We start from the raw sequence: 23,913 nt of genomic DNA on the forward strand, positions 1-23,913 counted from the left end.
AAAGTCTGGGATTTTGTAGTAAAAGTTTGATGTTTCCGATAATGTTTCTCCACCTCATTCAAAAATTAAACCTATACTTATACCATATATTACATGTTCATGGTTTGTGGATGAATTTGAGGTTGGCTCTGGAAATAATTATTCTTCACATTAATTTAATTTAAGTGGGATTTGACTTTATAACTAGCTACATCCTCGTGATTAAGAGTAAATAGTGAGATTGTTTTAAAACCATCTTGAAATTTAATTTATGCATAGCATCCTTCTTTTTATAAGGCAGCAGATAATAAAAGAGAAGAGTAAGAAATTCAAGAGAAAATTTCTTCTAATGAACGCATATGCACTTTGTTTAATTGGAACTTGACACTTATAAATAATGGAGAACATCTCTATTTATAGGCGATTCTAAAGAAACTTTAAAACAATGTAGAAACTTTCATGAAAATTTAAAATTACACTTCACAATTACTAACGTAGCCTTCTCATATGTACCAACAATGAAACTAGGGACGTGTATCTTCCCTTACTAATATATATTTTTTTTAGTACAACATGTGGGATGGGGTATCTTCCACTACTAATGATATTGATAGAGATATCCTCCTTTGATTCTCCTTAGCTTGGGATGATATTCTTTTGTGACATTTTGATGCCTAAAAATTGTTGTTAGGTTAAAAATGAGTATGCCTTAACTTGCTCTAATCCTATATTGTCAAATTTAAATTGGGGTACTATTTTAAAATTTGACTGGTTTAGTAAGAATGATTGATGGTAAGCATGAGTTATAACATTCTATTATTCCTTAATAATTAAGTTTAATGTCAACGAATTTCTCACTACCATCATTAGTTGGGGTGTCACTCCACAAGCAAGGGCCAAATAGTAAGCATCGCTCCGAACCTAATATCATAAATATTCGAGAATTTATAGTAAGTGTCTCTATTTATCACTTGGTTTTAAAAAATGGTCAGATAATTTTTGTTAATAAAAAATGTCTATTCTGATTTTTCCAACTGTTTTACCTATTTAAGTTTGATCATTTTACCCTTTCTATTTAATTATTATTTTCAAATCAAAATAATACTCGTTTCTTGTTATATTATCTCTCTTTCCTATATTTTCTCTCAGGGCATCACGAGGGAGACAACGGAAATGGACCGCAATTGAGTGGGGAATGGACAGAATCAAGCAAGGGAGACAACTATGGAGTAGTGACATAGTTGTAGGTGGGACATGGAGTAGATGAAATTGAGGAAGGGAGCAAGGGATACAACGGTGGAACAACAAGGTGGTTGACAAAGGTGGTTGACAAAGGTAGAAACTTATACTGTTGACCTCTCTCTTCCTTACCCTCCGCCACTCCCTTTTAATAAAAATTTTGTGTTCACATCTATTTATCATATTTGTTCATTTGTTCACCGTATTTGTTCATCATGCTTGTTACTGTATTTGTTCATCATGATTGTTATTGTATTTGTTTCCATCTTCAGTATTGGTATTTCCATTTCTAAAATGATTTTCTATTAAAAAATAGCGGTAAGATTCTCAAAATATTTGAATGGTTCATATATGTATGATTCTCCAGTAGAAAAAGATAAATAATATATTCTAGTATTTTTCTATTTTTCCGTTGGCCAATTTTCAAAACTAAAAATTATTTGATCAATTTTTGAAATGACTTATTTTAAATGGCTATATATGTTGTCATCTCTGAATATTCCCCGGATCGACGATCAACATTTTGCGAGCCATAATTTGAGTTGACTCTGTTTCCAAGCCAGCCCATTCATCGACGGTTGGCCCATTTAGATTCCGAGCCGGCCCATTTATCGACAATCGGCCCAAAATAGAATATAATTGGGCTTGATTGGCCACAGAGCTTAGAAAAATCCGGGAGCGACGTGTGGGAGAACTGGAACTGGAAGGCGAATTTGCGGAATGTTGTCAATTCGGGAATCACAGGGGGGATGAAGAAGAGCGCGAGCGCCTTAACGACGACAAGAAAAGGCAAAAATTATTGGGAAGGAAATTCGATTCGGGCTCTGATATCACTGATCTTCAAGTGAATTGTTTATAGTTTGTTCCGTTGATGTCTTAGAGAGGACTTCATTGATCACCCGAATTGCAAGTGAAACGAGGCAGGGAAGATGTATCAATGGAGGAAATTCGAGTTCTTCGAAGAGAAACTAGCTGGAAGATGCACAATTCCGGAAGAGGTCAGGGAAAAGAAGATCGAGTGTTGCTCGAGCGGCAGAGGGAAGGTGGTGATCGGATGCAATGACGGTAGCGTTAACCTACTTGATCGTGGGCTTAAGTTCAGCTATGGATTTCAAGCTCATTCCTCTACCGTATCCTTTCTGCAACAGCTCAAGGTTGGTTCTTGCTTATTCTGCTTCGTCGCTAAGAAACCGTGGGAAGCGCTAGGATTTCCTTTGCTGAATAGGTCAAGAGTATTTTTCTTTCTTTCCTTGGAGGAATTTGGATTTTTTTCTGCTTCGGCATGTCTTTGATTGAAACTGATGCCCAATTAACCATTCTTGTTACTCAACCTTCGAACTGATATTTGAACTTTACCATTCTCTCTTTGACCAGCAGCTCGAGTTTATTGTTTTATGAATTACAATTATAAATTTATTTTTCCCTTTTTTCTAACATGGTCATGATTATAATTTATAAGTGCCTGGAGATTAAACTGAGGATCATAAGTCATTGACATGAATTACATTTATATCTTTTGATTGATAATTAGCAACGGAACTTTCTAGTCACTGTTGGAGAAGATGTGCAAATAGCTCCGCAACACACTGCAATGTGCTTGAAGGTTTTTGACCTTGATAAAATTGAGCCGGAGGGCTCAAGTGCAACAAGTCCCGAGTGTATTGGAATCTTGAGGATATTTACTAATCAATTTCCCGAGGCAAAGGTAGCGTCATGTTTTCATTTTGTTCAGCCAACATCCTATTTCATGGCCAGTTGCTTTATAGACTTGACATCTTGAACCATAAATGTTCATCTTTTGTTTCATTGGAAGTAAGTTTCCTGATTATGATGGAATTGTGAGACGTATGAGCTTACTACTGCAGATTACGTCATTTTTAGTCCTAGAGGAGGCTCCGCCAATACTACTTATTGCCATTGGCCTGGATAATGGTTGCATATACTGCATCAAAGGGGACATTGCACGTGAACGCATTAACCGTTTCAAGCTTCAGGTAGATATCTCAGACAAGAATCAATCATCTATCACTGGGCTCGGGTTCAGAGTGGATGGTCAGGCTCTTCAGTTATTTGCTGTAACTCCCGATTCAGTGAGTTTATTCAGCCTGCAGACTCAACCGCCAAAGGGGCAAACTCTGGATCACATTGGATGTGGTGTGAACGGTGTCACAATGAGCGATCGCTCAGTATGCAGTTCTAATCTCTTAAATATTATTTTTCATGCCATTACGTTGATTAATGTCCTATTGTTATGCTCATTATTACCATGTTTTATGTAATTAGGAGTTGATAGTTGGTCGTCCGGAGGCAGTTTATTTTTATGAAGTTGATGGACGAGGTCCTTGCTGGGCTTTTGAAGGAGAAAAAAAGCTTGTAGGATGGTTTCGCGGATACCTTCTATGTGTTATTGCAGATCAGAGAAATGGAAAGAACACTTTCAACATTTATGACCTGAAGAATCGTCTGATTGCCCATAGTCTTGTAGTTAAAGACGTTTCTCACATGCTTTGTGAATGGGGTAGTATTTTACTTATAATGGACGACCAATCAGCTCTATGTATTGGAGAAAAGGATATGGAAAGCAAATTAGATATGCTATTTAAAAAGAATTTGTACACCATAGCTATTAATCTTGTTCAAAGTCAACAAGCCGATGCTGCTGCAACTGCAGAAGTGCTAAGAAAGTATGGGGACCATCTATACAGCAAGCAAGATTATGATGAGGCTATGGCCCAGTATATCCATACTATTGGACATCTTGAGCCCTCTTATGTTATACAAAAATTTCTTGATGCTCAACGAATCTATAACCTCACTAATTACTTGGAAAATTTGCATGAGAAAGGGCTGGCTTCTAAAGATCATACCACTCTTCTACTAAACTGCTACACCAAATTGAAAGACGTTGAAAAGCTGAATGTATTTATTAAGAATGAGGATAGCGCTGGAGAGCATAAATTTGATGTTGAGACAGCAATAAAAGTTTGTCGTGCTGCCAATTACCATGAACATGCCATGTATGTTGCTAGGAGGGAAAGAAAGCATGAATGGTACCTTAAGATCTTACTTGAAGACCTTGGAAGATATGATGAGGCCCTGCAGTATATTGCCAGCCTTGAGCCTAGTCAAGCAGGGGTGACAATTAAAGAGTATGGGAAGATTCTAATAGAACACAAGCCACGCGAGACAATTGATATTCTCATGAAGCTTTGGACGGAGGACGGTGAGACGTTAAAGGAAAGGGCCTCAAATGGCACATATTTATCTTTGCTGCCATCTCCCATTGATTTTCTCAACATTTTCATTCATCATCCACAGTCACTTATGGAATTCCTTGAAAAGTATACAAATAAGGTAAAGGACTCACCTGCTCAAGTGGAAATCAACAATACACTGTTGGAATTGTACCTGTCAAATGATTTAAACTTTCCATCAATGTCCCAAGCTAGCAATGGAATAAATCTTAGTCTTGTAGAAAGATCCGGAGCAACACTGATATCAGCTGAGTCCAATACAAAAGTAAGCTTCGAGAATAAGGACCCTGTAAAGGATAAGGAACGGCTTGAAAGGCAAGAGAAGGGATTACGCCTGTTAAAGAATGCATGGCCATCAGAACAGGAAAACCCTCTCTATGATGTTGACCTTGTTATCATTCTCTGTGAAATGAATGCATTCAGGGAAGGACTTATGTATTTATATGAAAAAATGAAACTCTACAAGGAGGTTATAGCTTGCTATATGCAAACTCACGACCATGAGGGTTTGATTGCTTGCTGTAAAAGATTGGGCGATTCAGGGAAGGGAGGTGACCCTTCTCTATGGGCAGATTTACTGAAGTACTTTGGTGAACTTGGGGAAGATTGTTCCAAAGAAGTGAAGGAAGTTTTGACCTATATTGAAAGGGATGATATCTTGCCTCCTATTATGGTTATCCAGACGCTCTCAAGAAATTCATGCCTCACACTTTCTGTCATCAAGGACTATATTGCAAGAAAGCTTGAACAGGAATCCAAGATGATTGAAGAGGACAGGCGGGCAATTGAAAAGTATCAGGTTAGTAGTTCCTGCTTTTTCTTGGCAAAATATATTCATGTGATCCCTTTTTTAAAGCTTTCCTCGAATGCTTGATGAAATGACTTCTACATCTTATTGAAGTAAGAAATTGAGTACTCAAGGTGGTTGAATGAATGAAAAGAATGTGAAAATTGATTTTCTTGTGCTAAATAAAATCAGAAACAAGACTACAGGAAATTAAAATTTTCAACTTTCTGATCGATAAAGGCTCAAATCTGTTGAATTGTGTAACGGGATGATATTAAATATTGAAGCACTTAAAAATAAAATCATGTAAATGAAAGAAGATGATGACAAGAAGAGAAGATAGCTCCCTAAGCCGAAGGCTGCTGATTGTACTGATTGATCAGGGAACAAAATTTGAAAGCCTCGCATGGTCCAACTACAAATATGTTTATAATATGAGTACATTTACAGAGTTCTTGAAGCTTTCTCATTTTTACTATATATCATGGCTAGAGTAAGAACTTGGGGACATCGGTGCACATATTCTTTTTTCCATCTATTTTCTTCTTCCAATTAATGGATTTGATTTTAAAAGATATGCAGCGTTTAATCAATTACAATCCAACAGTCTTAACTGTATGCCCTTTCGTTAGAAAAAAGTTCATTAGTTGTATTTGGATTTTGCAGGAAGACACATTAGAAATGAGAAAAGAAATTGAAGATCTTAGGACAAATGCTAGAATTTTTCAGCTTAGCAAGTGCACTGCATGCACGTTCACCCTTGATCTTCCAGCTGTTCACTTCATGTGTATGCATTCATTCCATCAGCGTTGCTTGGGGGATAATGAAAAAGAATGTCCAGAGTGTGCTCCAGATTACAGAAAAGTTCTAGATATGAAGAGAAGCTTGGAGCAGAATAAGGATCAGGACCAGTTCTTCCAGCAAGTGAAGAGTTCAAAAGACGGGTTTTCTGTGATTGCCCAATACTTTGGTAAGGGAATCATTAGCAAAACCAGTAATGGATCTATGGATGCTACAAACTCAGGGAATGCTTCTTCAACAAATGGTTTTTGATTATGGTTTGAGAAGGTGCTTGTTTGTAGATCTCCGATGCGATTGCCTCCTAATCTTATTGCATAACTGAGTCTTGTACAATGCAATTGGACTGGCTCTCAATGGTGACATGATTGATGGTTTGTCCTGAGGAACTTTGTCCCGTTGGTTTCTGGTTTGTCGACGTTGGCCAGGGAACGACGAGACACTCTTGTTCCATGGTCCAGTCTCTCTTCCAAGTGTGAGCGTTGTAATAAAAAGGCTTTATGTTGTCCGCTTTCTGCAAAATGAGTTAAGCAATTAAGATGTATTCGTTTGTCAATATCATTTTTTGTCTCCATCTCCCTTCCTCTAGGCTGAAACAGATGCTCTAAAGCTGCAAGTAGCCAGTGCCTGCCTGTTCTTGTAACTTACTCTGCTCCGAAGACTTTCTGTCAACTTTATAGCAGATTAGTTCGGTAACGACATGAAGAACGCTCTTATGAAGATCCAGATCGCCACGGTATTACTGGTTCTGTTCAGCTGGAGAACTTGACATCTGGGTTAAGGTGCTGAAGTTGAAGAAGACATGGCATGGTTGGAGGAGGAAAATAGATACCTTAGGTATTTCTACTTGGAACTTTTCATTACCAATCTCATATAATTTGATTATTTAACTTGATTAACGTAGATTGTAACGTATGATTTATTTTCCTCTTTGTTGGAATGCAGTTGTGTTATAGTTGTCATTGACTTCACTATAATATTTTTTCCATTGAACTGACATTTCATTATAGTTTACATGATTATGATTATGACCCATAAGAAAAATGAGGATTATACATTATAGTATAGTTTAATTAAATCACCATTTCATGGAAATAAGTAAATTAAGAATAAAGAAGCTATTTAATTAGTGAGATGAGGTAATAAATGGATAAAATTAAGAATAGAAGGATTGGGTCTGTTTCTCATAAAGTAACAAATCTACCTAATTAACATTAGTCTATTCAATTCATTGAACTATAGAACCAAACACAACAATACAACTTGCTTCATGAGTTAAATTGTCCACGTAATTTGATTATTGCATAAAAAGTTGATTTTCAGATCTAAATTGGACAGCAAAGTTGGTAATAAAGGTCTCGAAATTATACAACCAGGTTCAATGAATCAATTTTTAATTAATGATATTAAAATCATAACAGAACATATTGATTCTTGAGTTTAGGCATAAAAACAAAATAGATATCATCTACGAAATAGGTATACATAGAGAAATCTCAAGTGATTTTATAACTTATTGAAATTGAAATAAACATTTCAAATATTTGTAATTTTTCAAATCAACGTAATATAAACACCTAGTTTTAATGTATGGCTGTTTTGGAAGTAAGTTCAAATCTTTTCTTCTTCTTCTTTTTTATTTATTTATAATTTTTTAGAACAAGAACAACATTACAACTATTTAAAGTTGTTATGTATTATTTTTTTTCTTAATTTGCTCTCCCAAACAACTTTAGTAACTCAAAAAACTCGATCAGCTAAATCAAAATCTTCCATTAGACGAGGCAATTAGCATTTTAAAGTTATTTTGAATTCAAATAAGTCACACGCCTATAAATTATGTTGGTTCATAAACTGTCTTAAGTTAATTTTGGTTTGAATTAAACTAACATCAATTTTAACAATTAGTTTGAAAGCCTCTTTTACTTATAATATAATCATCTGTGTATACAGACACCTCTTTCAAATTCATTTAACTTTAAAACCTTGTTGAGGCAAGTGAAAATTTCACATCTTAAACGTGAAAATTTTAACCCTAAGATGAAAAGTTTAGAAAGATTTAACTTTAGAAAACACGTATTTAATGCTAGTTTAGGATGCTTGAATTTAGAAAAACTGAGGGAATAGAGTTGAGTGTAACTACCGCTAATTTACAAATATATTATAAATTGATATTTAATTTTTAAATCTGCTACCTATCACATATCTGAAAATACTAAAAAATTTCGTTGTTTCAGATTTCTGTTTACATATCACCAACAAAAACATACCCTAAACAACCTAAACCAAGCCAACTCAATTATTAGTCAAGTTGCATTAATTTTATCACCTAACCACGATCAATTGAGTATAGATATATCAAAAAAATTCTCTTAACCCATCCCAAGCCAATCAACTCATGCATCTTTAATAAACAATAATTTCAAGTATACACTAACTTACTTGTCTTTGAATTTTTCTTTCTACGACAAATTACCCACACACAAAAAAAAAAAAAAAAAAAAAAAAAACTCTCATGTCGATAGCTAATCAGATGATCACAATCGCACCCTCCCTTAAATGGAAAAACCCAAATCACTTTTGTATGAATACCAAATAAATTTCGTATGAATTTTGATTTGTTAATGTCAACTAATCGTGCCTCCATAGTAATAGCAAAAAGGCCTCGTTGTTGAAGATCAATGCAGAATGGAATTGCATCCACTCGTCGATCTTATCCTCCGTTTGAGCAACTTAAGTAGCCAAAAATCGAATCAAAATGAACCGACAAGGTACCATAAAAATGTTATCAAACACGAGACGCACCATTCGACATCTTACCGTTCACATGTAACATTCAGAGTGAAGCAATGACAAACACTAGAGGGATGGTTGTTCTTGTAACTACTCATTCATTCTCTTTCTACTCGAGAGGGATTTGGTAAGAGAAGTACTTGAATGGACTCTAATAGAGGGGCCACATGTTCATATTTGGTCGGTTCTTCACCTGCTCCAATTTTCTTTATTACATGGCTTGTCTATTAGCTAACTTGACCATGTGGGTTGTCTATTATTTGTGAATAGATGCCCTTTCAATGAGTTCAATCACCAGAAAAAGTGATGATTGGAACGGAATCTAATAATAATAGCAACTTCCATAGCAAATGAATCACCAACCTTTCAGATCATGCAGGAAATTAAAGTTCACCTGAAACCAGAGGCACAAGGGGAAATAAAAGAGTTGGAAGAGAAAGATGAGTTCTTGAATTTGATGTCTTATTCACTTGTGATCAGGCTTTTAATGGAAAGTTTCTATCTCCTACCTTTCTTGGAAGAAGATGATCAAATTATGTGGTTTGTCTTCCATGTGGGTTTGTCTAAGGGTGGAAAATGGGGACTGTCCAGACTCACCCCGATGCAAGTGCCAGAGATATTAAATGTATCCTTTCCACATATTAATTCAATGTACAAACAATAAGTAGTGTCCTATGTAAGCTAAAGCATCTGCCATTCTCCTATACCATTATAAAAATCCCCCTAATAACTAACAAGCCTCAAAAAAGAGGACTGTGGTCACTGTCCTAAACTATCAAAGGGATTGGGGGAGAGAATTGAAGGAAGTTTTGATTGTGAAAGCATGAAACAGAGTGTTGAAAGCTAATAGGTGTTCGAGGAATTAAGAGTCAAAATATAGCAAAAACTTGTATAATTTTGCAACAAGATCTTGGTTGCTTCATTGTTTTTCCTCAAGCGGATTGTCATACTGAACACATAAACCTTGTATATATAAACATAGTTCTAAACAAAGAAGGAAAAAAAGGGTAATATTGACTGATTAAATTTCTTTTAGAAAAGGATAAACTAATATGTTTCTTCCCTACCTTTATATTCTCCACGCAGAAAAGGAAATACATGATGGCGTAACAAATAAGATGATCTCGCTTTTATGGCTCCAGCTTCAAGGAAACAACTCGAGATTGTCTGTTACGCTTCGCCACCTTGAGAAACACCATAGAGAGGCACGATGGTGCCCACCACGGCCGACGTACCTTTTGCTCCCCTTTCAAGCAAGCCACTGGAAGTACCACAACTTAAAAGAATAAACAGCATGATCTTAATGTTGACTGCAAACGTACACATAGTTAGGGTAGGTTTGGTATGACTTTTGAAATGGTGAACAATGTTAAAAAGTGATTTAGAGAATTCTAAAAATACTCAAAGGAACTTTAAAGTAGTTTATCGTTTTCTCTAAAAGTGCTACAATTAAAATAGAAGAAAAGGAAAAGGCAGGAGTCATAGAAGAAGGTTCTCGAAAAAGGCTTACTCTAACTCCATTCTAAAACATGCCAATGCGCACGCTTTTAATTTGGCTATGGTGAGTTAATCTTTTTTAGCATGATAAATTTAATTAATTACAAATTTTGTTTAGGTATTTCGGAAAAATTCAGGGATAGACAATTGCAGCAAGAAGACAACCCTGAAAATTATTTTCCAATGAATCAAAAAGAGAGGGAAAGGTTGCATCACACACAGACCTTTAATTCGTCGGAGTTCCTTGCATAGTGTGATGAAGTCCCCCCATTTCATGTGGCATCGTCTAATAAACCTTAGAATCTGCTCAGTTGTGAACATGGACATGCCTTCAAGATACTCCCCATTGACCCCATTTTCTTTAAAGATCTGACGATAGCTTCCAAGATTTATCTCTTCCAACCACAAACCAACATCCTGATAAAAAAAAATGTATTGGAATGTAGGAGGCATATTATTAAGCAAGTTTTACTAAATTAATGTTAAACTTTTTAGCCAGAGAGATGAGATATGATGTGTAGCCCAGATGTTAAAAAATAGCTTATCAGGCTTGCCATGTAAAAACATCTCCTACCAAGTATAAGAACCGTACGTGCACACTATTCAGTGTATCTATCTGAACACAAACAATCAGCCAAGATAAAGTTCCAAAATATCACAAAAATATCAAGCTAAGCAGTGACTCACATGAACACTCCAACTTAAAAGGACAGGGTGCATTTTGAAGTGATATCTTTACAAATCAAAACTATGCCTGACATCCAAAAGCATGCAAGTAACGGAGAACATAGAGACATTTACACATTGTGATATGATTTCTTTGGTTCCATCAAATACAACTTCTTATATTAAAACATTCTTCCGAGAAGCAAATTTAGGGGAGCTCAAGCTAACTATTAAGTTCAAAACTAGAAAGAGAAAAATAAAAGACACCATGGGTGAAATTATGACAAGGAAAAGCCAAAAAGGAAGAAACACGAAACAATGCAATAAACAGATCTTTGCATTTATTTATGGATTTTGGGGAGTAATATTTGAGAATCAAGCTCCTATATAAATCACTGATAATAAACTCATTTCTTCCATTTCATCATTTACAATTATATCGAGAGATTTCCAGTGGCTAACAAATCACTGACATCGTATTCTTAACAAACACATTTGGGTAAATTACATAATAACTCAACCCCATTGATTCAGTCACCACACCTTATCAGTAATAAAACACACACACACACACACACACACACACACACACACACACACAAAACAAAAAACAAAAAACAAAAGAGAATGGGAAAAAAAACAGAAGAAGAATGAGATCAAATACTTGAATAATCAACAAATGGAAAAGTTATAACAGCCATCAATTTCAAACTTCCAGAGCAATACTCCGAATACGTAACCGTTTAGATTTTCCAAGTTGGAATCCAGACAATAAAGGATTTAGTTCAAGATCTTTGCACAAAAGATCCAAAATCAGAGAACAGCGAATCAGGTGAGAAAGAATTCGGAGCTACCTCAACAGTCCAAATGAAGAAATCAAGAGGTTCCGGTCGCTGTTCCTTGTTCATCTCCCTGTCAGGTCCTCCCGAATCTAAAATTACCTAAATTCAATAAGCAAAGAATAATCCAACAGCAGCAAAAATTTCATCACAAATTCAAAAACAAAAACCAGATTCCAGAGACCAAATTCCCTCTCCAGAAATCCAAAATGGAGGAAGAAGAACAAAAAAAAATATATACATATATACAAAAGTAAATTGAAGATTACCAGAGAGAAGTTGAATCTTCTTCCTCCACCGCTTCTTCTTCTTCTTCTTATTCTTCAGTAAAAAACTAGGTCACAAAAGTTCTCTACATTTGATTCAGAACTGAAACGCCGCACGGGAGGAGGAACAGCGAAATCGGTGAGAGATGAAGTTCAAACAGCGTAGAGAGTGGGTTTTTGATCATCTGATGATGCCCAATGCCTCTCTCTCTCCTCTTTCTCTCTCTCTCTTTCAATTCCATGCGCCTCTCAGTTGTATGCTTTGCCTTACTGTCTCTGTAACTCCATTGCCACGCGCTTCTCCCCTCCCATGCACCACACGCATTTTTCTTACTCTCACTCACGTTGACTATTATTCTTTTCTTTTTTATTATTTCTTTAATACTTCTTTTTTCTTTTTTCACTCCATGGATCATAAATAATTATTGACAAATACTGTTTCCTCGTCTAACTAAATTATTTAAAAAAAAAACATATTTCACTGTCATCATGTCACCTCAAGTTTAAAGAAACCAAACCTAATAAAATCATGTTCAATAATTTCCCATTCATGCCATTAGTAACTTTTTTTAAAAAAATTATAAACTAATAATTAATTACTTGATTCCATTCTATGAAACGTCTGTAGATGTGCTGTGTGAAAAATAATGTTTTGACAACTCAAATTCTGAAATATTGTTTAATATAGAATATTCGAATCTCAATAATAATATATATGAAATGACAATTTGGCTTCTAACATTTTCTTTCTTTAAAATTTGAGGAAAATGAATTGTTGGACTATAATAATAAAGAAATGATTGGGTTTATGTTTAATGTTATTTATTTATTAATTATCAGATTGTGGATCAGAAGAAAGAGACTGTGGATCAAAAAGAAATAATATTGATTACGTGGGGAGATTATATTTAAATAAGGAAATAAATCATATATGGATGCGTGTCAGCGATAGAGGTGCATGTGGGGTCCACGACACGTGGCAAATAAATTACTTTTCTTTTGATCCCTTGAAAGCAGCCACAGTTGGAGCGGGGAATGGGGACCGTTGGATGAGAATTCCGGGTGAGCGGGAAGATCTTGACGGTGGAGGAAGAGGAGCGGAAGTCGCCGGTGGCAGTGCCGGCGTTTAACCGGACCGCCACCGGGCACCGATGAATTGGCTAGGATGAAAGGTGCATGTGCAGCACGTGTCCACGACCGTCGCATACGTTTTTAATTATCATAATAAATAATAATAATAATGGAAATCATGGACCACATTTCATCAATCAATGGGCTTGGGCTTTTTGTTTATAACGTAATTTACTTTACATAAAGATTGAACCCCAGATTTAAGGGTAAATAAAATTGTCGCGCTCTGTATTTTGGGAAATTATCAAGATTCGACATTCGTGGCTCCTATTTTCGATTTTATACACGTGACTTTGTTTTCTTTTAAATTAAAATTAAAATGGGTTTTGCCTAAGCAAATGAAATTGTGATTTTTTTTTTTCAATGGAGGGAATTATAATGTGGACATGGTTGGCTCCGAAGTCGTGGACTTCGTGGGCCAAGTACAGAGCTTTCAAGAACGTCACGAGGGTGGGCAGTCGTTACCTATTCCTCAGTAAACACAAATAAAATATTTATTCAAGAAAAAAATGTTATCGTTTAAATTACCAATTTAGTCCATATACTTCGAAATAGCTTCTATTACAACTCAAAAATTTTACAGGTTTTAATTTAATCTTTATGGTTTTGAAAATTTAAACTTAGTTTTTGTCTTTTTTCCTTTTTTGTAAAATTTATAAATGATCTATAAAATCCTCTTTTTACCCAACTTTAGGAATGTAATAAACAAAATATCAATCAAGTGTCACATGAATTGAAAATGTGTGACAATATGAATATAATTTTATTGGTTAACTGTATATCATCTACTAAAGGATTGGAGATTTGGACACCCGCCCATATGTCTCATTTTTTTTTATACAAGAGACCCCACATGTCATTAGAACTAAACAAAAATGAAAATGTATCATGTATTAAGATAAAGATTTTGACAATCTTGATCCAATTAAAACTTTTCAAATTATATACATTAAAGAATAATACTAACATAGACTACCAATTGTTGACTTCTAATATGTTTTTTTTTTATCCAAATATGAGATAGTAATATAGAAAAGAAGATAAAAGAGATATTTTTTCTTTAAAAAATGTCGTCAAAATTAGAGTGGTTGTAGCGTCCAAAATTTATACGGCCAATCTAATCTACACAAATTTAACTAAAAAAATGAATTGAATTTTTCAAATTATAACCAGTAAGTTAATAATTATACCTGACTTTAGTGTTGGTTTTCAAACAAAGAACCTAAATGATGAAGTCAAGTGTAACACCGCTCAACAGGTGTATTTTATCTTTTTAGAAGTTATTACTGGGAATTAGGAAAGGAATCGAGGGCATAAAGGTAATTTAACCAAAGAATTCTGGAAATTTCAAAACAGAATACCACTTCAAAAGCCCACAGTACTCTGATGGGCCTAGCCAACACTTTAGCCCTGTTCTGATAGCTATTAAGCCCAAAAGTTTATTTCAAATCTTAAGAAAATTATATTAATAGCTAAATTAAAATGGTAAATAAAAAATGTCTTTTTATTTATTTGTGTCTTTTTTTAGATAGGAACGTCTCTTTATTTATTTATTTATTTATTTTATGGAGATAAAATACCTACTAAAGAACACTATACTTTGTCGGTAGTATGATTTAGAGCATCGAATGAACTTAAGAAAAAAAACATCACCTTACATAATTAAAAATATTTAAAATTTAGGAAATTTTAGAGAATTTTCAAGGATCTATTCTGTTCTAAAATCTCAACCATACTAATTTAAGAGGGGAAAAAAACAGAGGAAAAAGAAAACTGCGATGAACGAACTACTATTATTACATCAGCATATTATTTTTGTGAAAATACATAAGTACCCTCATCTCCTCCAGAACCTTCTCCAGTGTCGACCAAATTTCTCTCAAAAACCCTACTAAAGCCCTGCCACTACCATCTTCCGTTGTGCGAGTCTCTGTGTCCGTGCTCTCAACGCTTTCTCTTCATCTTAATCCGTTCTGCTACTTCAGTTGAGCTTCCACACTATGCACAAGCTCTCCAGGCGCTCTGTCTCTGCTATCCTCCGCACCGGTGGAGCCTGCCACCACCGTAATGCTGCCGCCGCCGTGGCTCCGGCCACCCATGCCTCAATCCTTCCCAATTCGGTCTGCTTCCATTCTTCCAAACATGAAACATTTATTCCGTGTCCTTTTAGTTGTGATTTGATGCTCCGGACTTGATTTTTATTCAATATTGGAAGATCGAGCATTTCTGTGTGGGAGTGTTCTGAAACGAGACATTAATTGGAATATTTCCCCCTCCCCCCCTTTCCCGTGGTCTTCGATGGTTGATTATTTATGTGAGATTGGTTGAAATGTTTCGCTCTTTGGTTTTCGTTAGTTCTATGGATATATTTTGATATTGATGAAGAATCTATGATCGGCCCCGTTTTAATCAGTAAATGGGTTAATATTTCTTGGTGATTGTTCTATTTATTGATATGTTATATTTTTTGTTGGGTTGTTAATGTTTGATGCATAAAATTCTTTTTATGCTCACTGTTCACGGCAAATAGGTCTATCAGACATTTAGCAGATGGAAAAATTCTCATTCTACTGCTTCTCTGTTTTGGTGCCGAGCTATTCTGCTTGATTGTCATTTTATGTAATATGGGATTATGATCACACGTTCTCGACAACTTTCAGGTGGGCGAGAGTGATGGTAAAGTCAGACGGTACTCATTGTTAAGAGTTGGACACTTGGATGCAGCGAAGTCTTCCACTCAATTGAACTTGAAACATGCTCTTTTCTTGACCCACCGATTTGAGTCAACTGCGACAGCATCTGATGCGTCAGCTACTCCTCCAGTAGAGAAGTACGAGTATCAAGCAGAGGCATGTTCCTTGGAGTTAGAAACTATAATACTAATTTGGAATTTGAATCTTTCAGCTTATATTTACCGATTACCTTATATATTTGGGGTTTTATTTTTCATGGCAGGTGAGTCGTCTCATGGACCTCATTGTCAACAGCTTGTACAGCAACAAAGAGGTTTTTCTTCGTGAGCTTATTAGGTATTTTGTGATTGCTTTATGATTCTTATGTTTTCAGTTTGGATTGGAGTCATTTAGTGATGCTCTACACAGAAATATTCATTCAGTTGTGCGGGTAAGGCTGGTAATTGACCCGATTGATTCTAGTCAGAACCTAGTTATTATTTAATGGACTTATGGTGCGCGTAAGTTTGTGTCTTTCCAATGGATGAATACAGTGGACGTTACTCCTTTTCTATTTTTCATTTTTTAATCTTCTCTATCTTTTTTAGTGGAAATTTTGTACACCCGGTTCAGTTCTGTGGGTTCCTATACTGTACCCGTGCCCCTAAATTTTAAAGCTTGGCAGTAGTTTGCTATATTGGCACCTTACTGTTTTTCTTGTATCTATCATCCTCAAATTAGTCGACCTTGATCTGATGCTCAATAAGGGCCAATGTAAATATTAAACGGCTTAGAGTCACTCTCATTCGTAAATATTAAAGGACTTAGAGGGAAAAGATTCAAATCATGGTGGCCATCCACCTATTATTTAATATCCTATGAGTTACCTTGGCAACCAAATGTATTAGAGTTAGAAAGTTATGTGAGATAAGTCGAGTTGTGTGCACTGACCCGTACATGCACATATATTAAAAAAAAAAATCCTCAAATTAGGCAGTCTATTACCTTCAATCACAACTTCAATGGCTCAATTTTTGCAAGTACTTTAGGACATTGGAAGTGAATGAAATTAGGCACCTATTTCATGTTGATGTTACTAGGGTAAACCATAGACTGGGACAAAATGGGAGTCATTTTTACAACATTGATGCTTAGACATTGATTTTGCTTTATGATTAAGTCTTTGTTCCTCTATGTTAAATGTTATCAATTTTTGTGATACTGTATTTCTTTGGCGTGTATAATTGTGTGGGCACAGTGAGAATCTGCATAGTCCAAATTTGGCTTGTTGCTTTTCTGAAAACTTACCTTTAGATACTTAAATCGAATAATGATTTCTGCCTCTTCAACCTTCACAGCAATGCTAGTGATGCTCTGGATAAGCTGCGGTTTCTGAGTGTTACAGATCCTGAACTTTTGAAGGATGCAGTTGAGTTTGACATACGTATCCAATCTGATAAAGATAATGGGATTATAAGTATAACGTAAGGATTATGTTCTCCCCCACAGTTATTATACTGATATTACTCTGATAACTTAGCAACATCTGCAACCTGTTTTCTATCTCTATGCAGTGATACTGGCATAGGTATGAATAGGCAAGAACTTGTTGACTGTCTTGGAACTATTGCCCAGAGTGGAACTGCCAAGTTCTTGAAAGCGCTGAAGGTCAGAACATTATAAAGTGATGGCTCAGTTATTGCTATTTAGCATGCTTTATGCTTAGATATAATTTGTTTTATTTAACAGGACAGCAAAGATGCTGGTGGGGACAATAATTTAATAGGTCAATTTGGTGTTGGATTTTATTCTGCATTCCTGGTTGCTGATCGGGTAGGTCACTTTCTTAGAATTGTTACATAATTTTATGGTAAAACTAGTTGTTATAGGAATGTTAAACATCTCTTAATTTTTGAAGGTGGTTGTGTCGACAAAGAGCCCCAAATCTGACAAGCAGTATGTGTGGGAAAGTGAGGCAAATGCTAGCTCCTATACTATTAGGGAAGAAACGGATCCTGAGAAACAACTTCCGAGAGGAACTTGCCTTACATTGTATTTAAAGGTCGGTTTAGATATATTCATTATATTCTTTGTTTCACTCACTGATCTAATTTTTCACTTTATTTTGTTGCCGTTTTCAGCGTGATGACAAAGGTTTTGCTCATCCGGAGCGTATTCAAAGGCTTGTGAAAAACTATTCACAGTTTGTTTCATTCCCAATATACACATGGCAGGAGAAGGGTTTCACTAAAGAGGTATGATTAAATTTTTTGTGCCCTCTTAATTTCTAGACTCTTTGTCAAGTTTAACTTAATCATCGTGGGAATTGTATTCTTCTTCCAACCTTCTAGGTAGAAGTTGACGAGGATCCAACTGAAGCTAATAAGGATGAACAAGATGGAAAAACTGAGGTAATCTTCTTCTTCTTCCATCCTCACTTCTCCAACATTTTATACAGAAACTATGGCATGGAAATTTACACGGTGGAATCTATGAATTGAAATCTAATAAATGATTTTGCTATGCAGAAGAAGAAGAAAACAAAGACTGTTGTGGAGAAGTACTGGGACTGGGAACTCACTAATGAGACTCAACCAATATGGGTTAGCTCACAACCCCTTTAGTTTTCCAGTTTTGTTGTTAAATTGTTGTCACTTCTAACCAAAGAAGGGGTGCTACACCTATATGTATATGCAGCTTCGTAACCCGAAGGAAGTCTCCACGGAGGAATACAATGAGTTCTACAAAAAAACTTTCAATGAATACTTAGATCCACTGGCATCATCTCATTTTACAACAGAGGTATACCTAACGAACAATCGTGCATATCTAATACCTCTTTGTTTTCTTGAAATCCTGTGAGAAAGAGGATTAACATCCAGTCAATTGATTTCTTCTATTTAAAATGAATCAACAAAATGTGTTTCTTAGATGATGGAAAGGTTAAACAATCGTTAACTAATTTATCAAAAAAAAAAGTTCATCCTCCATTTAAACCGCAATAGTTTTTGAACTCCTTGGTGGCATTTGTTTACCTATTTCCATGTCGAGGTTATTAGATTACGGTCACTGGGAAGAATACATTCAGTGAATACTATCTCTATCACTATATAAGTCTGATTTTCCTGCTGTAGCATGGAGTGCTAACGAGGGATGGCCAAGTTCATTTAACTTTTCCCTTGGTAACTGTGAACATGGTTAATTTTGTATGTAGTGCTAGTAGGTGAGTTCACATTTTTGAAAACTGTAATTTGGAAGTACTAGGAGTGCTTCATGCGCATGAAATGTTGTTAATAAAGAAAATTGTGATTATTTTCTGTAAATGCTTTCTAGTCCCTATTTCATTTTCATGTCGACTGAATATGCAGGGTGAAGTAGAATTCAGGTCAATACTTTATGTTCCAGCTGTTTCTCCCATGGGGAAGGATGACCTTGTCAATCCCAAGACTAAAAATATTAGGCTTTACGTGAAAAGGGTGTTTATTTCAGATGATTTTGATGGAGAATTGGTAAATATTTACCTAAATGAAAATTCTTCTTATGCTTTAAATGATAGTTTTCACTGGTAATAATGCCTAATGATTTAAATTGATTTTGGCCTTTTAGTTTCCTCGATATTTAAGCTTTGTCAAAGGTGTGGTGGACTCACATGACCTTCCTCTTAATGTCTCCCGTGAAATCCTTCAAGAGAGTCGCATAGTAAGTTTTTGAAGTATTCATTCGTCTTGAAATATTTTTCTTTCTATCTTATCTTCTGAGTAATATAATGAAATTCATTATGGTATTATTTACAGGTACGAATCATGAGGAAGCGATTAGTCAGGAAAGCCTTCGACATGATTCTTGGAATATCCATGAGTGAGAATAGAGAAGTATGCTGTCGATTTCTTATATGGTTCTTTGATCCCGTCTTTGTCAAATATAAAAATGATATCTTAATGAACTTGAATGCACCACTGAATGAAATTATAGCATAGGACAGAGGGAAGATTATTAATGATATCTAGTGCCTTCCACACTTTTAGCACATATAAAGTTTTTCTTCATCTAGGACAAATCCTTTTTGTTTTGCATCTACTTTCCTATGAACTCTTTCTCTGCTCTCACTAAAACCAAGGCATGATGAATGTTAATATGTAAGATATGAAGTTATCGGTAGTAGACCACTAAATGAAATGCTTAGCTTTCTAATATGAGCAAGGCAGTCTTTGTTCACTGCATCTGCAGTCAGCTGACTAGGAAGATTTTACTTTCTATACTTACAATTTTCAGCTTTCTTATTAAATAAAGTCACGTTCTTTATTGTCTGGTTTGTTTTATTTGGCAGGATTACGAGAAGTTTTGGGATAATTTTGGAAAATATATGAAATTGGGTTGCATCGAGGACCGTGAGAATCATAAACGTATTGCCCCGCTGCTTCGATTTTTCTCTTCTCAAAGTGAAGAAGAGATGATTAGTCTGGACGAGTATGTCGAAAACATGAAACCAGATCAGAAGGATATCTATTATATTGCTGCTGACAGTGTGACTAGTGCTAAGAATACTCCTTTCCTTGAGAGAATTCTTCAGAAGGACCTTGAAGTACGATCTCAACTTTGCTTCATTTTTGTTCTCTGAGTTTTTTCCGAGCATTCATGTCATTTTTCTATTTCCAAGTTGCAGCTAATGGCTCACTACGTTTTCCCATTCCATGTTTTTATTCAGTTTGTTGATTTTTCGCTGTCGCAGGTCTTATATTTAGTTGATCCAATTGATGAAGTTGCCATCCAGAACTTGAAATCATACAAAGAGAAAAACTTTGTTGACATTAGCAAGGAAGATCTGGATTTAGGTTAGTTACTTGAACTATCTCAAGTTTATGTCTTTAAACTCTTATTAGGACTATCTTTTTTATTTTAAAAATTCTCCTTTTGTTTTTTCGTTTATTCAAGCACAACTTCTTTCTGATTCCCTCTATAAAATTGTTTGGATCCGCACTAGTAGTTGACTGTATTGAATACATGGACTTCAGATAAAACAATTTCAGGGTTCGGTTCAGTTAGTTTCCAGAATTATAGGATGACTCATTGTGAAAAAAATATGCATGTACCACGTGGACCTTGCCTTCACTATTGGTTTACTTTGTGAAAAGGCAAAAAGGCGAAATAATGATTATATTATTATATGTTGTCAGGTGATAAGAATGAAGAGAAAGAGAAGGAGATGAAACAGGAGTTTGCCCAAACTTGTGATTGGATTAAGAAACGCTTGGGCGATAAAGTTGCCAACGTTCAGATATCAAGTCGGCTAAGTTCTTCACCATGTGTTCTTGTCGCTGGGAAGTTTGGTTGGTCTGCGAATATGGAGAGGTGAGCTAGTGTCTCTCATGTTGAACTAAATGTTATATACACTATTTAACATGTTGCGCCTGATTCATTTTCTTTTATAAGGTTGATGAAGTCACAAACTGTTGGTGACACCTCAAGTTTGGAGTACATGAGAGGTAGAAGGGTGTTTGAAATCAACGCTGAGCACCCAATTATAAAAAATCTGGATGTAAGTAAGAGAATAAGTAAATCTGTACTTTCTTCTGCCAATTCTGTTAATTGACATATCATGTAAAAATATCCACAGGCTGCATACAAGAGTAACCCCAACGATGAAGATGCTTTGAGAGCTATTGATCTTCTGTATGATGCAGCTTTAGTTTCTAGTGGATTTACGGTAAACTCCCATGTGTTCTCTATATCAGTATTGTATTGCAATATAGGATAACTTGTATGATTGCGTTTTTGGAAACAAATCTGTCCTTCAGCTGATATCGGCTGCAAGTTTTGGCGCTGTCGCAAAAGTGACATTACCGAACTTTTAACTTCCAATAAGGCAACTGCCCTGATTTGTTTCACTTTCAAATACAATAGCAAGAACTGAACCACCTTACTCTCTGTTGTCGATGCAGCCTGAAAATCCGGCCCAGCTTGGTGGTAAGATATATGAGATGATGGGCATGGCACTTTCCGGCAAGTGGTCCGCGGCGGGTGAGTTTCAGGATCATGGGGCTCAACCGCAGACATTAGAAGCAGAGGTAGTCGAACCAGTGGAAGCTGGCAGCCAAAAGTGAGCACTGGACATAGTAGGACGTATTATGAGTTAATACAGAAGCACGAGGAATGTTGTCTATAATGTTAGTAGGATGGAGAGTGGATGGTATTCTGGGATTGATGATATTGATGACTAATCATTATTCCATGCCACACCAGAGTTTTGCCTTCAAAATCGATCCGTCTCGTTTATTTTATTGTTATTGTTTCTTTTTGACTGACGTCGTAGTTTTTAGACTATAGTCATCAATTAGAAATTTTTTTGAGTTCAACAATTGTCGAGTGGGGAAACAGCAACCTTTGAATTGACAAGCAAGTGCTTTTATCTGCTGCAATAAGATATCGTTTTTGCAACAGGAATATACCAATAAATTAATATGCATTGCGTTGTTTTGTTCTTGACAAAAGAAATTTGAAGTCGGTCAGTGGACCAAATCTGATTTTGATGCAATTGTTAATTTGTTAGGTAACTTTTCTTTTCCTTAAAAAGAAAGCGTATAACTCAATAAGCCCGTCCAGAACGCTCTGTCTGGATAACATTGATTTAATTTTTATTTTTTGTTTTTAGATAAGAGTCATAAAGTCTGACACTTCTATATGGATTTATAAGCCGACCATTAAAGCCAACTTGTTCTAATCTTTAATTGATCCAAAGTCAACGACTTGCTGTAACCTCACATTAATATAATAATAAAAACATGGTTAAAATATTTATATAAATAACCCTTCTTACGACTTCTATTTTTTAATAATATTTATTTAAAATTTTATTTTTTATCATACAATTGACGCCGTGAAATTCGTGACGGGCCGTCACGTTTGCGTTTTTGAACGTCCACCATGAGCAGTGCAGTCAAACCAAAGCCAATTGGGACGGGATTTGTCCCCGTTGACTTTGGTCGGAGCGTGGACTTTGTCATAGGGTAGAATGGGAATTCAATAATTTGGAATCGCGTGTTTTTCTGCTCTCTTTCATCGATCAATGGTCACCGCCTTATGAACTCTGATCTTCGTTTCTTCTTCTTCTTCTTTCTATTCATGTTGTAAGAATTTCGTCGTCTTCTTTTCTTGCCTGCTGAAGGCGGTGGAATAAGAGCCCAAGTTCTGAGCTCCCGTGTGCTTCTGCTCGTATTGATTGGCCAAGGTACTTCGTTTATTAAGAGCGAAAATTCCAGAATTCTAGGTCTTTTGTTAGTTTCTAAAGTAATTAGAAGATAGGTTACTTGGTCAGAAGCGTTTGGGTGCTGATGTTTGTATGTTCTTTGCTATTGCTCTCTGACTCCTTGCCCCTGTTAACTTTTCATAAACCCGTGATTTGGGCGATCCAAGTCATGTTACTTCCTTAGATTCGATTTTTCCGTTTCCTTTTGGCTCGAGGAGAAATTGTTTCTGTTTCTGTTGGAAGTTGATTTGAGATTAAAGCTGAATAATTCTGGACAAGATTTTTTTTGCTTCCTTGTGGAATAATTCATGACAGGGAGCAGATGGCATGTTTGTTTTTTTTCGACAATTTATGTTTGGAAAGCCAAAGTATATTTTGAGCTGCTATCCCTTGTTCAAGTATCACCTAATCGCATAATATCTAGATTTTATATTTACCCTTCAAACTTGCAGGCATATGTCTTAATTGGCCAATCTTTCTTCTTCTGAATAACTGTTGGAAACAAAATCGCATCTCTGAAGGAGTTGTGTCTGTCTCTAACTTAGTACTTGTTTTGTTTTACCTTTGGGTTTCTGTGGATGGGGAATTTGCCCCCTTTTCCCTTTAAACTCTCTTGATTTTGTTTGAGGTCCACCTTCCATGCTTGATTCGTTCCCTGGTCTCCACTTTTCAGACATCATGCATTGTTTTAGTCGTTAACTAGAAGTACATAGATATTTCTTTTGTCGCATTGCAATTCATTTATGGGC

At 35.7% G+C, this 23,913-nt stretch overlaps 3 protein-coding genes across 4 annotated transcripts; 2 read left to right on the forward strand and 1 right to left on the reverse strand.

The window, feature by feature from the left end:
- Positions 1–1,894: 1,894 nt before the first annotated feature.
- Positions 1,895–7,028, forward strand: VPS11 (vacuolar protein sorting 11). The gene is made up of 5 exons (XM_022284724.2): positions 1,895–2,372; positions 2,750–2,923; positions 3,084–3,404; positions 3,502–5,271; positions 5,926–7,028. Exons 1-5 carry the CDS (start codon positions 2,148–2,150, stop codon positions 6,310–6,312), a joined length of 2,877 nt encoding a protein of 958 aa, XP_022140416.1. The 5' UTR covers positions 1,895–2,147; the 3' UTR covers positions 6,313–7,028.
- Positions 7,029–9,712: 2,684 nt separating this feature from the next.
- On the reverse strand, positions 9,713–12,362 carry LOC111011338 (Sterile alpha motif (SAM) domain-containing protein). Of its 2 annotated transcripts, none has more exons than XM_022285061.2 (4): positions 12,122–12,362; positions 11,868–11,944; positions 10,572–10,764; positions 9,713–10,111 (listed from the first exon to the last, which is right to left on the reverse strand). In XM_022285061.2, the coding sequence occupies exons 2-4, from the start codon at positions 11,919–11,921 to the stop codon at positions 9,981–9,983; spliced, it is 378 nt and encodes a 125-aa protein (XP_022140753.1). In that variant the 5' UTR covers positions 11,922–11,944; positions 12,122–12,362; the 3' UTR covers positions 9,713–9,980. The 2 variants fall into 2 exon arrangements, with proteins under 2 accessions (XP_022140753.1, XP_022140752.1); XM_022285060.2 differs by having other exon boundaries at positions 11,868–11,954; positions 12,122–12,361.
- Positions 12,363–15,108: 2,746 nt separating this feature from the next.
- Positions 15,109–22,358, forward strand: HSP89.1 (HEAT SHOCK PROTEIN 89.1). Its single transcript, XM_022284765.2, has 20 exons — positions 15,109–15,369; positions 15,910–16,098; positions 16,205–16,278; positions 17,280–17,405; positions 17,496–17,589; positions 17,671–17,754; positions 17,840–17,983; positions 18,063–18,176; positions 18,273–18,332; positions 18,450–18,524; positions 18,619–18,723; positions 19,290–19,430; positions 19,528–19,620; positions 19,716–19,793; positions 20,249–20,503; positions 20,651–20,753; positions 21,096–21,270; positions 21,352–21,457; positions 21,536–21,625; positions 21,861–22,358. Exons 1-20 carry the CDS (start codon positions 15,250–15,252, stop codon positions 22,020–22,022), a joined length of 2,388 nt encoding a protein of 795 aa, XP_022140457.1. The 5' UTR covers positions 15,109–15,249; the 3' UTR covers positions 22,023–22,358.
- Positions 22,359–23,913: the final 1,555 nt, after the last annotated feature.

This window comes from Momordica charantia (assembly GCF_013281855.1).
Source record: "Momordica charantia cultivar OHB3-1 chromosome 2 unlocalized genomic scaffold, Mcharantia_2.0 BLBB01000002.1, whole genome shotgun sequence".
Taxonomy (NCBI): domain Eukaryota; kingdom Viridiplantae; phylum Streptophyta; class Magnoliopsida; order Cucurbitales; family Cucurbitaceae; genus Momordica; species Momordica charantia.

Excerpts from the sequence above, each read along its gene's own strand:
- VPS11 (XM_022284724.2), top strand. The coding sequence starts at position 2,148 with ATGTATCAATGGAGGAAATTCGAGTTCTTCGAAGAGAAACTAGCTGGA. Across the intron at positions 2,373-2,749 it reads CCTTTCTGCAACAGCTCAAG|CAACGGAACTTTCTAGTCAC; the intron begins GTTGGTTCTTGC and ends ATTGATAATTAG. Across the intron at positions 2,924-3,083 it reads ATCAATTTCCCGAGGCAAAG|ATTACGTCATTTTTAGTCCT; the intron begins GTAGCGTCATGT and ends TTACTACTGCAG.
- LOC111011338 (XM_022285061.2), bottom strand. The coding sequence starts at position 11,921 with ATGAACAAGGAACAGCGACCGGAACCTCTTGATTTCTTCATTTGGACT. Across the intron at positions 10,765-11,867 it reads TCTTCATTTGGACTGTTGAG|GATGTTGGTTTGTGGTTGGA; the intron begins GTAGCTCCGAAT and ends TTTTTTTATCAG. Across the intron at positions 10,112-10,571 it reads GGAACTCCGACGAATTAAAG|TGGCTTGCTTGAAAGGGGAG; the intron begins GTCTGTGTGTGA and ends TGGTACTTCCAG.
- HSP89.1 (XM_022284765.2), top strand. The coding sequence starts at position 15,250 with ATGCACAAGCTCTCCAGGCGCTCTGTCTCTGCTATCCTCCGCACCGGT. Across the intron at positions 20,504-20,650 it reads TTCTTCAGAAGGACCTTGAA|GTCTTATATTTAGTTGATCC; the intron begins GTACGATCTCAA and ends TCGCTGTCGCAG. Across the intron at positions 20,754-21,095 it reads CAAGGAAGATCTGGATTTAG|GTGATAAGAATGAAGAGAAA; the intron begins GTTAGTTACTTG and ends ATATGTTGTCAG.